The sequence below is a fragment of the Passer domesticus genome, chromosome 1, assembly GCF_036417665.1.
Source record: "Passer domesticus isolate bPasDom1 chromosome 1, bPasDom1.hap1, whole genome shotgun sequence".
In the NCBI taxonomy this organism is placed as follows: domain Eukaryota; kingdom Metazoa; phylum Chordata; class Aves; order Passeriformes; family Passeridae; genus Passer; species Passer domesticus.
Genome location: NC_087474.1, coordinates 17,730,681 through 17,745,413, shown reverse-complemented (window position 1 = coordinate 17,745,413; position 14,733 = coordinate 17,730,681). Strand labels below are relative to the sequence as shown.

The 14,733-nt window shown below is 37.0% G+C and overlaps 1 protein-coding gene across 6 annotated transcripts in view; it reads left to right on the top strand.

The window, feature by feature from the left end:
* The window catches only part of MLLT10 (MLLT10 histone lysine methyltransferase DOT1L cofactor), a 122,577-nt gene that overhangs the window by 48,204 nt on the left and 59,640 nt on the right, over positions 1–14,733 (top strand). For all 6 annotated transcript variants that reach the window (XR_010355908.1, XM_064408360.1, XM_064408370.1 and 3 more), the window contains one exon: positions 10,661–10,756. Coding sequence is in view for 5 of the 6 variants with exons in the window: in XM_064408360.1 (XP_064264430.1) it covers positions 10,661–10,756 (96 nt within the window). In the remaining variant the exon portion in view is untranslated. The remainder of the gene's footprint in view (positions 1–10,660; positions 10,757–14,733) is intronic.

Here is a 14,733-nt window from a genome sequence, read left to right as displayed (position 1 = left end):
AAACTTGTAAGTTGGTGGGTTTGTGGTTTTTTTGTTTTATTTTGGGTTTTACTTTGTGTTTTTCTTAAATGAATTTGACTGAAGATACTGTGCTTCCCAGGTCATACCCGTGTAATGGTCATACCTGTGTAATCTGCAGGGTACACTTGGCGGGACTTTCAAACTGAGTGTGTTCAGTCAATGGTGTCAGCTTTTTTTTCAGCTTGCGCTGTGTATTTCATAAACAGTATTAAATATCTTGGAGGAGTAGAGCAGTTTTTTAGGGGGACTTCCCTTATTTCCTCTTTTGTAAATCAGGTGAGAATCTAGATTTTTGTCATATTATATTGAATGTTTATATCTTCCTTCACAGATACAGTAGTGTTTGCGTGTGTGTGGCTCCCACATCCCCCTCAAGACTGGTGTAGTTTCTGCTGTATCTTTCATCTTCATTCTCTGGAAATTTGGATAATCTGATCTGCAGGCATCATTAAAGCTTTCTGTTTTGCTAAGCAGTAGCTGTATGTGTTGTGGTTTGGAACCACTTTTCTTGCTAAGACCTCAAAAGCTATCCATTTGTGCATGTGAAATACTGCACTTCGGTAAGAAGCGGTTGGTCTGAAAATGTGAATATAGGTAGCTGTCATTTTTACAAACAGGCTCAGCTGAAAGCCCGTGTTTCCCTTCCATAGTATGTATTTAGTCTCTTCTGGGCACGCTGCCAACAAAATTGGTAACTAATATGTAAGGGTATAATAATAAAAAAAAATCCTGAACAATTCTAACCAAACCTTAGGTATGATTTAATTTTCGTGATGATGTTGAAGCTACAGAATAAATGGCTTCATTATATTCTGATTACTACTGCCTAAGCATTGTTAGTTTCTGTAGCAGAGGTGCTATTTAGAAATGATTTAGTGATGAGGCTGTGTCCCTTATAAAGAGGACTGGTAGTATGTCACTTGACATTCCATTATAATATCCCTTTTCTTCAGGGCCCAGGTACTTGCTCAGGCCTTCTTGGCAGAACTTAGGCCACCATGAGGCTGTGGAAGAATGCCTTGCTTTAATGTTACTGGTAGTCTTATATTTGGAAGGACTAAAGAAGGAAGTAAGCATATCTGGAATTGACCTTTGTATAATAAAAAAGGTTTTTTTGCCACTAACATGAAAATTAGGCAACGTTACTAGCTTTATATGTTCATGACTTCTGAAAAATGTTAATATATTATGTAATAATTATCTGCTATATAGCAGCTGAATTACACAGGTGTCTTTTCTATATTGGTCTGAGCTGAGCAGGAAAAGGGACTTTAAAACCCTGCTATAGTAGCTCGTATAATGTAAACTAAACAAAAATGGCTTCATGAGTGAAGACTGCAGTTGTCTAAGAAGTGATTGAAGAGCCAAAAAGTATAAAATAGTGACAGAGGACCTCTTGTCACTATCCCAGAAGTTGGAGAGCATCAGAGGAGAACCTCAAATGCAGGAGCCAGGAGTGTCCTAAACACTGAGCTACTAATGCATTGTGGGGATAGTTTTGCTGCTTGTGTTGTTCTTAAAGAAACACTCCAGCTTTTCTGATTCTGTGAGTAGAAACTTGAGCACCTAAGAACAGGTTGTGGCAGTGTGTCACCCTCGGTGTGTTCCACTGTAGCTGGGAGTTTGGTTGTTAGGCCCTTGGGGAGGGAAGATTAAACCATGTCTCTGCATTGAGATTCCCATAGGCTGTGTGTTGGTTTGGAACTGTTTGGAGCTGCCCAGACTTCACCAATGTGTTGTGCAGGAGCCTGTGCTCATGTGTCAGGGCAATGAATTTCATTTGGGAGAAAGGTGCTTGATGCTTTTTAATGAGTTTAATGCGCTGTAAGCTGGTACAAGGCTGGTGCAAACACTCAGATCAGGTGTTCCTGGGGCTTTCCTCACGGTCTGAACAACTCACTGGGCAAATGTAAAATGGACCTGCTGTGCATCACAGAACATTCTGTGGTAAAAATAGGATCCCATTGCAGGTTTTTGGGTTATTCAGTGCATAAGCAGTAGTTTATTTCTTCTCTTGAAAAACAGCAACAAAAAAAATCTGTTTTAGTCCCAAGGAGTCACTTTGTAGAGCTGTATAGAGTGTTTTAAAGATGATTCTATTTGTGTCATTCTTCTGTGAATTATCTCATTTCATAAACTAAGTGATGCTACTTGAACATTGGGGGTTTTATGTAACTTTTTAGGGAAAGAAGCTCCAAACTCATCTCAGTAATGCAGTATTCCATTGCATTTTTATTAAATTTGTAAGTTTTGTTAATAAGTTTAAAATATTTGACACTTTAATCCTTTCAACTGCTCTTGATGTCCGAAGCAAAATTGTAAGAATGCTAAAGATAACTAGAAGAAAAGTGATTTGCAACCACTTTGAAGTTACTTCAATTTTAGTAATTGAAGTAATACTAGATAAATATTATCTGAATAAGAACTGAGTGATACAGATGCAAATGGTGATGCATATCTGTGTTAACTTACTCCAAATTCTGTTCATTCAGAGGGAAAGAAACATGCCTCTGAAACACCTCTAAAAGCTGGTCAATAAATATGAACCACATGTATTTCAGTGTATAGCTACACTAATGTCTGTCTAAGATGCAGAACCCAGTTCCTGTTTCCTAAAACTGAATTTTTGTGTGGGTTCCATGGTTTTTGAAATGTCTTCATCCTTCAGTCTTCACTGTTGTTGCCAGTGAATAGTGTTTCTCTTTCTGGGCACCTGTTCTGTATTGACTTTCATAGGAATGTAGACTTTTCTTTTTTAATACATCTCTTAATGTCAAATTTTTTGAAAGTCTTACTATTTGGGAATACTGACAGCATGTGGTGTGTGTAAACAAAATTTTCTCACAAAGCTACTCTATCTGAGTATATTTGGTAATATATTTTTATCTGCAGGATTAAGAGGAAAGGTGACAATCTGGTTTGACTTGTTGCTCACTAAAATTCTCTGTCAGCTTGTGCAGTGTTCTGTGTATACAACTGTCATCCTGATACTCAACTGCATGACATTTACTGGAGCTGGCACCAGCGCAATGATCTCTTGTTGAGGTCAAGAAAAAATTCATAAGAATATAAGCTCATTTTAATTTATATTTTATTTTATTTTAGTAAGAGAAAAAGTAGGAACTTCTTGTCTCAATTCTCAAGATTATAATGGAATTACTGATTTGACTATCTCATATTTTTTTAACCTTACAGTAACACATTATATTATTGAACACATATATTACTGAAAAAGAGTAATGCTTTTAGTATACATTAGCACAGCAAACACCTCAATAGTATTAAGTTTGTCAACTGGAATTAGTTAATTATTATAAGATCAAAATGACAAGTATACCACCTCAGGTATACTTTTAAAACTACTCTGCAAGGTGTAGAATTTTGTAAGGCTGCTTAGGTTACAACTGTCTTTCTCCATCTCAAAGTACACATTTTAGTCTTTGTCTTTTACTGTGAAGAAAATAAAACCCCTAGCCAGCAGCTCATCCTCACACAGCCACTTGCTCATTCTCCTCCCTTATGGGATGGGGGAGAGAATCAGAAGAGCAGAAGTGAAAAAACTTGTGGGTTGACATAAAGACAGTTTAATAGGTAAAGCAGAAATTGCATGCTAGCAAAGCAGAACAAGGAATTCATTCACCACGTCCCATGGGCAGGCAGGTGTTCAGGCATCCCCAGGAATGCAGGGCTCCATCCCTTGTAACTGTGGGAAGACAAATGCTATCACTCTGAATATCCCACCTTTCTGCTTCTTCCCTGACTTTTATATGCTGACCGTGGTGCCATATGGCATGGGATATCTTCGGTCATTTAGGGTCAGCTGTCCTGGCTTGTCCCTTCCCAGGAACGTTCTGGTGCACCTCCAGCCCACACGCTGGTGTGGTGAGAAGCAGAAAAGGCCTTGGCCCTATGTAAGGGCTGCTCAGCAAAAGTGAAAACATTCCTGTATTATCAACACTGTTTTTAGCACAAATCCAAAACACAGACCCACACCAACTAGTTGAAGTAAATTAACTCTTATCCCGTTCACAGCCAGCATGATTTCAATTCTATAGCTGTTACTGTGAGAGATGCAGAAGTAAAAGGTGCTTTGAAATTTCTTTTCCTTGGATTTGGATTCTGGATTAATACAACATTACTAGTACTTTGTAACAGTTTCTAGAAGATAATATGGATACTTTATTATGAGGTTGTATATTTCAGCCATACCGTGTCTTGTGTTCTGGTAGATCATAAGATGATCTACGATGTTAAGCTGACTGAGACAGGAAAATGGAATGGATTCCTTCTGTATGCCATTCTTCTTGCCTGTTTCATGATATATATGTGACAGGTATCTTTAGGTTACCTTGCAGACAGTGGAGCATTTCACAGTATGTATTCACATAATATGTAATTCAAACTTGTAATTTTTATAGGAGTGAATGAAGGTAAGCACTGACAATACATAGTTGCACTGATTTAGTTAATCTTGCACCATTTTTTAACTTATAAAGTGCAACTCAACTGTTCAGCCCTGCATATCCATTACTAACAATTAATATTAATCTGCAAATAACAAAGCAGTGTATTTTAGTGTTAATAATCAAAGGAGTAGCTCATTCTGTGTAAGTATTGGTAGTCTTGCACCTCGTAGAAGCTTTGGATGGCATTTTTATCATTGATTCTTGAGTCTTTTTACCACTGACAGTTAAAATTATGACCATTATTTCTGTATTTAAGTGAGGCTTTTGAGTATTTAATTGATTTAATCAAGAACTGGTTCTTAAGAACAAGTGTTATGCTTAGAGCTGTATGTGTATGAATAATGCTGGCAGTAGTGTCCTACCTCTCCCTATAAACTATCTCTTGCCTGTGTCCTTTTATTACTGTGACTGCAGCAGCACTGCTGCTGCACTGAATTTTCCTGCTGTGAGCTCTACTGTTTAAAATGGCAGCTAGATGGATGCTGAGAAAGGGCTATTCTTACAAAAATAAGGTATGTTAGGATTTGAGTTTGAAACTTGGGGATTGTGGTCATCTTTCATTCTGCAATTATTATTATGGTTATATTACTAATAGCTACTAGTCCTAAATAAGAGGCCAAGCAGATCTGGCCTCTTCTTTGGGGTGAGCAAGAACTATGCACAGCTTTCCATTGAGGATGCTGGTTGTGATGTGACAGCTCAGGATTTACAGTGTTTGGTGACACAAAGTGCAGAAAATCTATAAACGACAAAGGAACCAATATGAGTGCTCTGTGCTAATAGAGCATTCTGATACATTGAAGTTATTTGAGGAAGTCAAACAGCAGCTGAAAAATGAGGGATTTAGGCAATCATTCAGATGATTTTACTTAATAATTAATGAGAAAAGTAGATTTTAAAATGCTGTTGAGGTTTAAAAACTGGGAACAGTCAAAGGTAGTGGAGAATAAGGATTTCTGTAATAGAGAAAGCATAAAAATGCAGTAATTCAAGGTTAACCCAAGCAGTTTGATCTTGAAGGAGTAAGCACTGGTGGTTGCTGATAGTGTGCATGTGTTTTAATTCTCCCAAAACAGAAGTTAGTCTCCTGTTCCCTGGACTCACGAGCTCTTGCTTCTCTGTTCTGCATCTGTCTGTTGTGCCTGTTACTGTCCATCTTTCATGTTCCTTCGTGGAACTAATGTAGCTCACTAAAACAACAGAAAACTCTCCACTTGGTTTTCTGTTGCTGCTGTTCAGCAGTTTGAGTGGGCAGACGGGAGGTCTGACAAGTTAAGACTCTGAGAAAGGTGAGAGGGGGGTCAGAAAACCATTTTCTTATTTTTGTAACAGTGAACTGTTAAATGCTGAACTTTGGAATGTATTTTAATCAGATAAACTCCTGTAGAAACCCCTTTCAAGAGGGTTGTACATTCCTGAGACAAAAATGAATTGCAAATAGGTGTAAATACCTTCAACAAGTTAAATGGTACTTCCATGTGAAAATGTTATAAATTATTAATACCATTTAAAGGAAAAGCTGAACTCATTCATTTGTTCTGTACTAGAAGAATTTCTAGTTCATTAGAAGTGAACTGTTGTTCACTTGTGTTATTCATGTTTTCCAAACATCTAAGTCCAAAGTTTGAAAAGATACATTTTATCACATTTCTTCTGCTAGCAACAGATCAAAGCTGAAATGTAGTTACACGTGCATCCTTAATTTGATATTTTGATGAGATGCTGGTGTGACAAATGTTTCTCTGAAAGTAAGTTAAAGAAAATGAATGAGCAAGTGTTGATCTTCAGTGATGAAACAAGTACATGAGCTAAAAAAATGAAGAATTGGAAACAAACTGTATTTGTGAAGTCATATTATGTAATAATTTTATAGATTGAATCTTGGTGGGAGAAATAGAAGCAATGAGAATGTATTTCCATCCCCTTCTTTGTTCCCCTGCCCCCTGCTCCACAAGAAAGCAATACACAGCAGGTGCTGTAGAATTCCAGAAATTTTGCATCATCTTTGTTTTCTTATCTAGCAACATGTAGCTCTTGGAGTGAAGATGGGATTACATAATTTTTTAGGTAAGAAATAAAAGCCAAAAATGAGATCCCTGGTGAGAAATAAAGCTTTCTGATTAATCATGATGCATGAGCTCAAGGCATTTTGTATTAGTATTTAGCTGCACCATATATCTGGGCCCTTCAAGTTGTTCAGGAGCAGTGTTGGTACAGGTGCTTACCCAATGGCTGCATGGCAATCACACCTTATTTTTTTCTTACAGTAAGAAAGATTTCAGGAACGGCCTGGATCTGGTCTTGTGAACCAACATTAAAGTTTCCTTTGTCAATTTTGTTGTTGGCCCTTTCTTTTGTAATATATTCTTCCTTGGAATTGTGTCTTCTGCTAAATCTTGATTTTACAGAATGTACAGATTGCATTTATCAGCTCTGCACAGGAGTTTGGAACATTTGAACTCATTCCTAAGTATATAAACGGGATATGTGCATTCTGCTTGCCCTTAATGCTCCCTTAGCTTTCACTCACTGGCAGTATTATTTTCAGTCCTTGTTAAGAGTAATTTCTGTCCATTATTTTTCTTACATAAAGCTTGTAAAAGATCAGACATTTGATATCATTACCTTCCTTAGAGTGGGGACTCCCATGTGGTTTTATGGATGAATGTTTATCTTGGTGAGCTGTTGCTCCCTTTTTTCGGAGTTTTTTAGAGCTGTAACTGAATAGAGATCTTACAAAAGTGAAGCATGCAGAGTTCTCCATTGGGAGCTAACAGTTTGTTGGTTTTGTGGCAGTAGGGAAGATTGCTAGTTTGTGTTGCCTTTGAGACACACTTGATTGAAAGCTGTCATATTTGTTAAATATTGTGGGAAATCATGTCCCTCTGTTAATCCTTTTCTGAATTCTACAGTGGATATTTCAGAACTCTTCTTATACTTTTTATGCATCTTTGTGGTAGAAGAGGGTGCAACTGCAAGAATTCATTTTGTAGGAGCTATGTCTCTTCAGCAGTCTCAGCAGCTTGTTGGAATTTTTATTCTTATCAGTGTAAAAGCTGAGCATTCCTTTCAGAGATTTTCCTGCAGTGTTTTCCAGTTCTTTTATGTTGTATGCATTTGAAGTCAATTCACATTCAGAAGTAATGCTTCTCAACTTTCCTTGGGAAGAAAAAAGATAATAAAAGAAAAGAAAAAAAAGGAAAAAATGGTGAGAGGAGGTATAACCTAAAAAAAAGGAGGAAATGCAGGGTTAAGGTCAGCAGATGTCTTGTGATTGAGATATTTGGATGCAGAAGGCCTTTGGATAGGTTACCCCTGCAGTGGCTTTCAGTGGAAAGCTGTAACATTGGTAAGCTGTCCTGGCAAACTTTGTCTTGGTTTGGATCTGGGGGAGGAATTTGATGTGGTTGCTGATGCTTCACTTTACAGAAATCAAGTATATTCTTTGCAGACACTGAGTTGTTTATGCCTTCTTCCTTCCTGCTGTTCTTGTGTCCCTTGTCCTTCCTGACACCTCCTTATGTGTTGGGACTGCTGCTGATTTCAATATGTTACAAAATGTAATTTGAAATGTAATAACATTTGGTCGGAATGTTATTGTTCTTTGCCTTTTAGATGAAATTAACACTGGAAGTAAAAGAGCACTAAAAAGTCAACAGAAAAGATTGTAAAACATGTTCATTTAAAAGTTTTCTTATTGTTTACGAAGTTTCATCCTAAAGTGTATTAAAGTCATTGCCCTTTGGCTCCAAAATTATAAATAAAAAAAAATCTTTAGGATTATTTGAATTTCCCAGAAGAATGATCATAGCCAAAGAAACTCAGGCACTGGTTAGCCATTCCATAGCTTCCTTCTCTAAGCTGTCTGAGGTTCAGTGAAATAGTTACTCAAGTTTTTCTAAACACACCCACTGATGATGTAGTAAATTTGGTAGCTTAGCACTGGTGAAAGTCTTTTGTATCAAGAGAACCAATGGATAATGTGGCAGTCTTGGTGTAGATGCTTCTGTTTTTCCTTGATTCCTGCTTGCTTTTCTGTTAGTATGTGTAGCACTTTGGGGACTGTTACATTTAAGATGTTATTGAAAAGACTGTGCAGTGCATTTGAATCCTTCCTTTCTGTTGTAGTTTTTTTTTTTTTTTTCTTTCTAATATGTTTTCCAGGTCTGAAAAGAGACAAACAAACAATCCTTGAGAAAAACGCAAACAAAAAAACAACCTCCCTGTTCTAAAGCTCCTTCAACAAGCCTATATTAGGTTTTAAAAATTTAAAACCCACCTTGTGGTGTATGCCATTGTAATTATGCTCACTTTATTATGAAGGGAAAAACTCCATATTTCTATCCATATGGCAGAGTGGAAAAAAAAAACCCAGGTTCACTTGAGTATGTAAAAACCCCAGACTGTCAGCTTTTTAAAGTGTACCTGTCTTTGGGTTTTAAGAAGTGTAAAAGGATTAAAAGGACTTTATGCATTGTATTTAGCAAGTATAGTTTTCCAGAATATTTTGGTGCTGATAAATTTTTAATTTGATTTATGAACTTTCTTAGTTAAACTGTATTTAATTCCTGGCAAAATTAGTTAAATGGATTTGGGCTGGTTAGAGACAAGGATGATCAGTCACCTGGTATTTGCAGTTCATAAAGTGTTTTGCTTTCAGCTTTGCATCCAGGTTGTCAGTTCACCAATTTTACTTTACTGGAGAATTTAAAAATTCATTCTTTTACTCTCTCAGGCTGTTTCCATGAAATAAGTTTCTGGTATTTCTTCCATTGTAACAGAAATAGAAGGGTGATACTTGGTCATACCTGAATGGAGTATGCACATACTGCATCTTGTCCTGGTGCTTGGTGAGAGTGGTTGTGCAGTCGCTGTTGAACAAATGATGTTCTTTTGAAAGTTTGGAGAATCATTTTGATATTTAGAGAAAGATCAACGGGTAGTTTTTAAGATTCAAAACATTTACTGAGTTTTCATATAGTTTTATAGATTTACACATCTTACCAAGTTTCTCAGTGGGATTTTTAAACCCCTTGTGTCAATCCATATGGTTGCATGTGTTTACTAGCTCTCTGTGGAAGCGGTCTGAACAAATAGCTGTACGTTGTGCTGTTCTGCAGAGTTTTGTGTTAGTTCACAAAAATTCCACAAGTATATAATTAAAGAGATTAAATACTTGACTGCCACTAGCTTTAAGTAACTTTCTCTCCCAGCTGCAGTTTCTTTGCATCTTCTGACATAGACTGTATCTAAGTAAACCATATTACATTGCTGAGGAAGAAACAACTTGTTTATGATTAGACTGGAAAAAATACTGAACTTCTGTGTTGTAAGTTTAATTGTTAGTTTTGTCAGACTTGCTATTTTTGTAAAGTATTTGTCTAAACTATTCAAACAAATACAGTTTGGGTCTGATTCTGTAATCCTCCAAAAATTGATTTCTGCTAGTATGAAAGACTTGTGTTATACTATAAAGGCTCTGGGATAAGAAGTTATTTTCTCTCTGTTGGCACAGTTTTTTTTCACACTGCCAATGCTTCATTCATGTTTGAGAAATAAAAATTAAAAAACTGATTACATTCTCAGCTCTTCTAGGAAGCAAAATTGATTTGTATAGCTTTGATATTTTATTCAGTTTACCATGGAAAGTACTTATTTAGTCTGTAAAATGTATGTCCCCTTTTGGAAATGAAATCTAAATCAGATTTTCCATTCTTATGGAGACGTCAGTAAGGGAGCCAAAGCTAAAACCTTGCATTAATTTACATCAGTATCCCAACAAAAAATACTGTGCAGGTGCAGAGATGCAGATAGATAGAAAACTTTGATGAAAAATGAACAGAGATCTTTGAAACAAAGGCCATGTCTCTGTTTTAGTCCAGTTTCTTTTGTTGATTAAGTGATTATTGTTAAGATGGGTTATACTAAAAACAGTGCATTCATAAATGCTGGTTATTATTGAAGAATTTCAGTTTGTGCACTTCGAAAACAAATAAAAATACTTGATTTGCTTTATAGAGTTATAAAACATTCAGAACATTAATGTGTTTTCCAAATAGTACTGGACATTATTGCCATATTTCTTCAGTTTTGATAACACTTGATGCAATATAGATTGGGTTATGTTAAGGGTGAAGCTGAACTTAGTTTTTATTGTCTTTTACAACTTACAGAAATATAAAGAGAAAGATAAACACAAGCAAAAATATAAGAAGCAGTCGGAGTCCTCACCATCTTTGGTTCCATCTCTTACTGTAACTACAGAAAAAGTAAGTCAATGTGTTTTTTCTCTTCCACTTCAGTTGCTTATGTCAAAATTTCATGATGTAATCATTCCACTTTATATACAGGATCTTTATAATGGGATAAATTCTATAATTATCGAGCACTCTTGGTTTTTTTTCCTGTAATGTAAAATCCTAAAATACTTGAAGGTTTGTGATATGGAGAAAGGCGTAGAGTTCTGTACTTAAATTTTGATTCAGGTGCCAGTGATACTCCAGTAAGTTTTCCTTAATTGAGGTATATTTAATAATTTGAGAAGTTTTAGAAAGTCTTCCCTTCAGAATTCACTTTGTATATGCTGAGCTGACACTGAACCTGTAAGCATTTAAAACTGGTAGTTATGAAATAACTGCTCACGCTTCATATACTTATAATTTGCCTTATCAGCAGATTGTTCTGTTATGTTCTCTGACCTTACCTTTCTGTTAATGTGTTAGAAAATACCTAATTCCAGCAGTAACATACAGGGCTAATTAATGACAGTTCTGATTGTACTCAGCAAGAATCACTTTGCTATCCACCAATAAAATGACACTAATGTTGGTGTTACAGAGTGGGCAGTACTATTGAGAAATGGGTTTTCCGATTTCAGAGGTGGAAAGAACATCACCCATTCATGTGGTGATGTTTGACTTCAGAGTCAGGGAATCATGGTTTGAGTTGAACTGTGCTTAGTACACACAGATCATTGTGTAAGGTGTTGAGGCTTCTGTTAACTGTGTGTGGTTTGGTAGCTGAGGTGTTACATTCAACAAATGTGTGTTTGCATATGGTACACCAAGACCTCATCAGGATGGGGTGAAACGACTGAAATACCAACTTTCTCTGGTCTCTGGAAGTGTTCTCTCCACTAGTGGTGTCAATTTCAAGAATAATCTCCAAGAAAGTTAGATTTTTAGTATGCTTTGCATATTTTTTTATTCTCCATAGTAAGATTATTAACTTGAGAATTCATACCTGCTAACATCCCATTATTAATAGCTCACACTTCTGTTCAGAGTCTTGTTTCTTGTTCTGCTGTATTCTCTTTGATGCTGGTGTAGTCAGTGGTTTTCTGAAACTCTCAATAACTCTCTGTTAAAAAAAAAATAGAAGAAAAGGTAGAATCAATTTACCACTTTGCTGGTTTGATTTAAGAGCAATTAGAGTTTGCAGTCAGCGAGTGTGACAGTTTCTGTTGAGATTAGGTTGTAGTATTGATTGGTCCACATGATTGGTTATTTCATTTTATTAATTTGCCCTAAGCATACTCCTTTTGACTCCGAGACAACTTCTAAAATTCATAGCCTGTAAGAGAGGCTTCGTGGAAACTCGTATGGAAACTCCTTTAAACTTTACAACCTTTGTTTAGTTTTTATACTGTGTGTGATCTTAATTTTCTTGAATTAAATCCCTCTTGTACTTTGATTACCTATAATCATCATAAGTTTTTACAAGAAGTGATATTATTGTCTATTTCTGTAAAAGTCAAAAAATATATTGAAATATTGATTATCTTTTGCATCCTGCCTATGGGAATATGCTTTCAATGCCAAAGACACAGTTAGATTCTGTTTTTCTGCTAAGCTTATTTCTAATTGCTTTGTCCTCACTATCTTTTTCCTAATTGCATGGTTTACTCCGATGGATAGTCACAGGGATGAGCTAGAGCAAACACTAAAGTGAACAGAAAATCTCTAATTCTAGAACTTTAATTATAAATTAATTAAACTAAAACAGAATATTAATTCTGGAAATTAAATATTGTCATGCCCTTTTAGTTTTTTTATTTAATCTTTTGCATGTGGGTTTTCTTTACCTAACCTGTTTGCTTCATTTATTGACATTTTTATAGTTGTTCAACTCATCAGGAAAATTGGTGTTCATCTTTTTATTGGAAAATTGGTGTTCAGGGGTTCCGAAGTGCAATTATGTCTTTTAAAAAAGTATCTACTGGATATATGAAAGTGATGTATTACTTTTATGTGTCCTTTTACCTGGAGTTGCTAGAATTGTTTTGAACCTGATCTCTATTTCACAGCAGTCTTTCTCGGTATTGAATGCATGACTTGATTGTGACATATAATCACTTCTGCTGCCATAATGTTTGTGTGGAGGAAACTGAAATTTGAAATGAAATTTGTTTTTCCTTTTTAAAGATGTTAAACCTTTGTAAATCCAGTGGTAATGACCATTTATGCAGGTGATGTCTTAAAGCATGTTTTTATCTGAATGAGTGGTTTCTTTAGATAGAATCATGAAAACTGAATTTACCTTCTGTTAGTGTAGTTGAATTGCTTGTTGGTTCTGTAGAATTTATTCCCAAGAAATTTTACTGAGGTTCCAGCCCCTGCTGTTTTGAGAGGCACTTTTGTGCATCCCTGTAATGTCACAGCAAATGTTGTTCAGTCTGAATCAGTTAAGTTTGAAAAAGTTTGAAATAAGAAATGCTCGATTACTGCTTTGATTACTGTAGTAGCACTACATTTTTTCACTTTTGGGATATAGATATAGAATGTTTGAAGACAAACTACAGTGACTTAGGAATTTGAATTCTTTGCTGTCACTTCTTGTGCCTTCCTTCTTAGTTGGAGGGAGCCATCAGCCCCATATTTACTCCTGGTAAAAAATTTCTGTCTCGTGTTTTGAGCTTTGGCTCCCTCCAGCAGTGTGGGGAGATGAGGAGTGAGGGTTGTGGTCAGTTTGTCACTGGTTCACAGCTCCTGCAGCTGCTTAAGGAGAAGAGTCCTCCCCCAGCTCCAGCATCCCTCCCATGGGAGACATTCCTTCACAAACTTCTCCATTGCAAATCCATCCCATGGGCTGTGCTTCTCCACCAACTGCTGCAACATGGATCCCTTCTCCACAGGGTGCAGTCCTTCAGGCACAGCCTGCCTCCACTGTGGATCCCCCACAGGGTCACAAGTCCTATGAGGAAACCAGCTCCAGCACGGGCTCCTTTCTCCACAGGTCTCCAGGTCCTGCCAGGAGCCTGCTCCTCAGGGTCACAGCCTCCTCTCAGGCATCCACTTGCTCTGATGTGGGTTTCTTCCATGGGCTGCAGGTCAATCTCTGCATCTCTATGGGCTACAGGGGCACAGCTGCCTCACCATGGTCTTCATGGGATTCAGGGAAATCTCAGCTCTGGTGCCTGGAGCACCTCCTCCTTCTCTTTCATCCCTGACTTTGGTGCCTGCAGAGTTGATTCTCTCACATGTTTTTGGTTTTTCTCTGGCTGCAGTTACATCTGCCCAATAGCCCTTTTGCTTTTCCTTCTTCATGTTGTCACAGAGGTGTTACCACCATTTCTGATGGGCTCAGCCCTGGCCAGCATTGGGTCAGTCCTGAAGCCAGCTGTACCAAGAGTGGTTATTGCATGCTTACCATAAATCCCCAGAAGTTTTAAGACTTGCTGCAGATGGATGGTGTAGCTCTTCAGGGCGCACAGTGATAGATGGCGAGCATAAAAATGACAGTAGCTCTCTGTGCTTAGGGTGTATTTCATCGTGTTAGTGTTTATGATTCTCTGAGTAAGCATGTAGATTTCAGTACACCTTATAGCACCTTCTGAAACACAAATAGCTGTGGGAGCAAAATTTTCCAAAGCAGAACTGTGTTGTGCATGCATATTCTTCAAAATCTGCTCAGGAGTGGGATTCAGACGTGCAGTCAAACCAAATCAGAGCACAGTGTTTGCAAATTAATGCCTGCTTGTCATTGCCTGGCCTGGTATGCAAATAGCCTGAAGTATTTGCTTTCCTCAAAGCTTGTATATTTAGTTGTCTTCCGTCATTTGCAACTGAAAAGTAAGGTTTATGTAAATGTCTTAGCTATTTTAGTAAAATATGGAAAACTTTGTACAGCTGCTATACAAATCTTTCTGTAAAGATGAAGAAACATTCTGTTGTAGGCCTAAATTCAGCAAGCATCCCACTTGGGACAGGGAAAATGTGTGTGTATGATCAATTTTAAGAGCCATGTG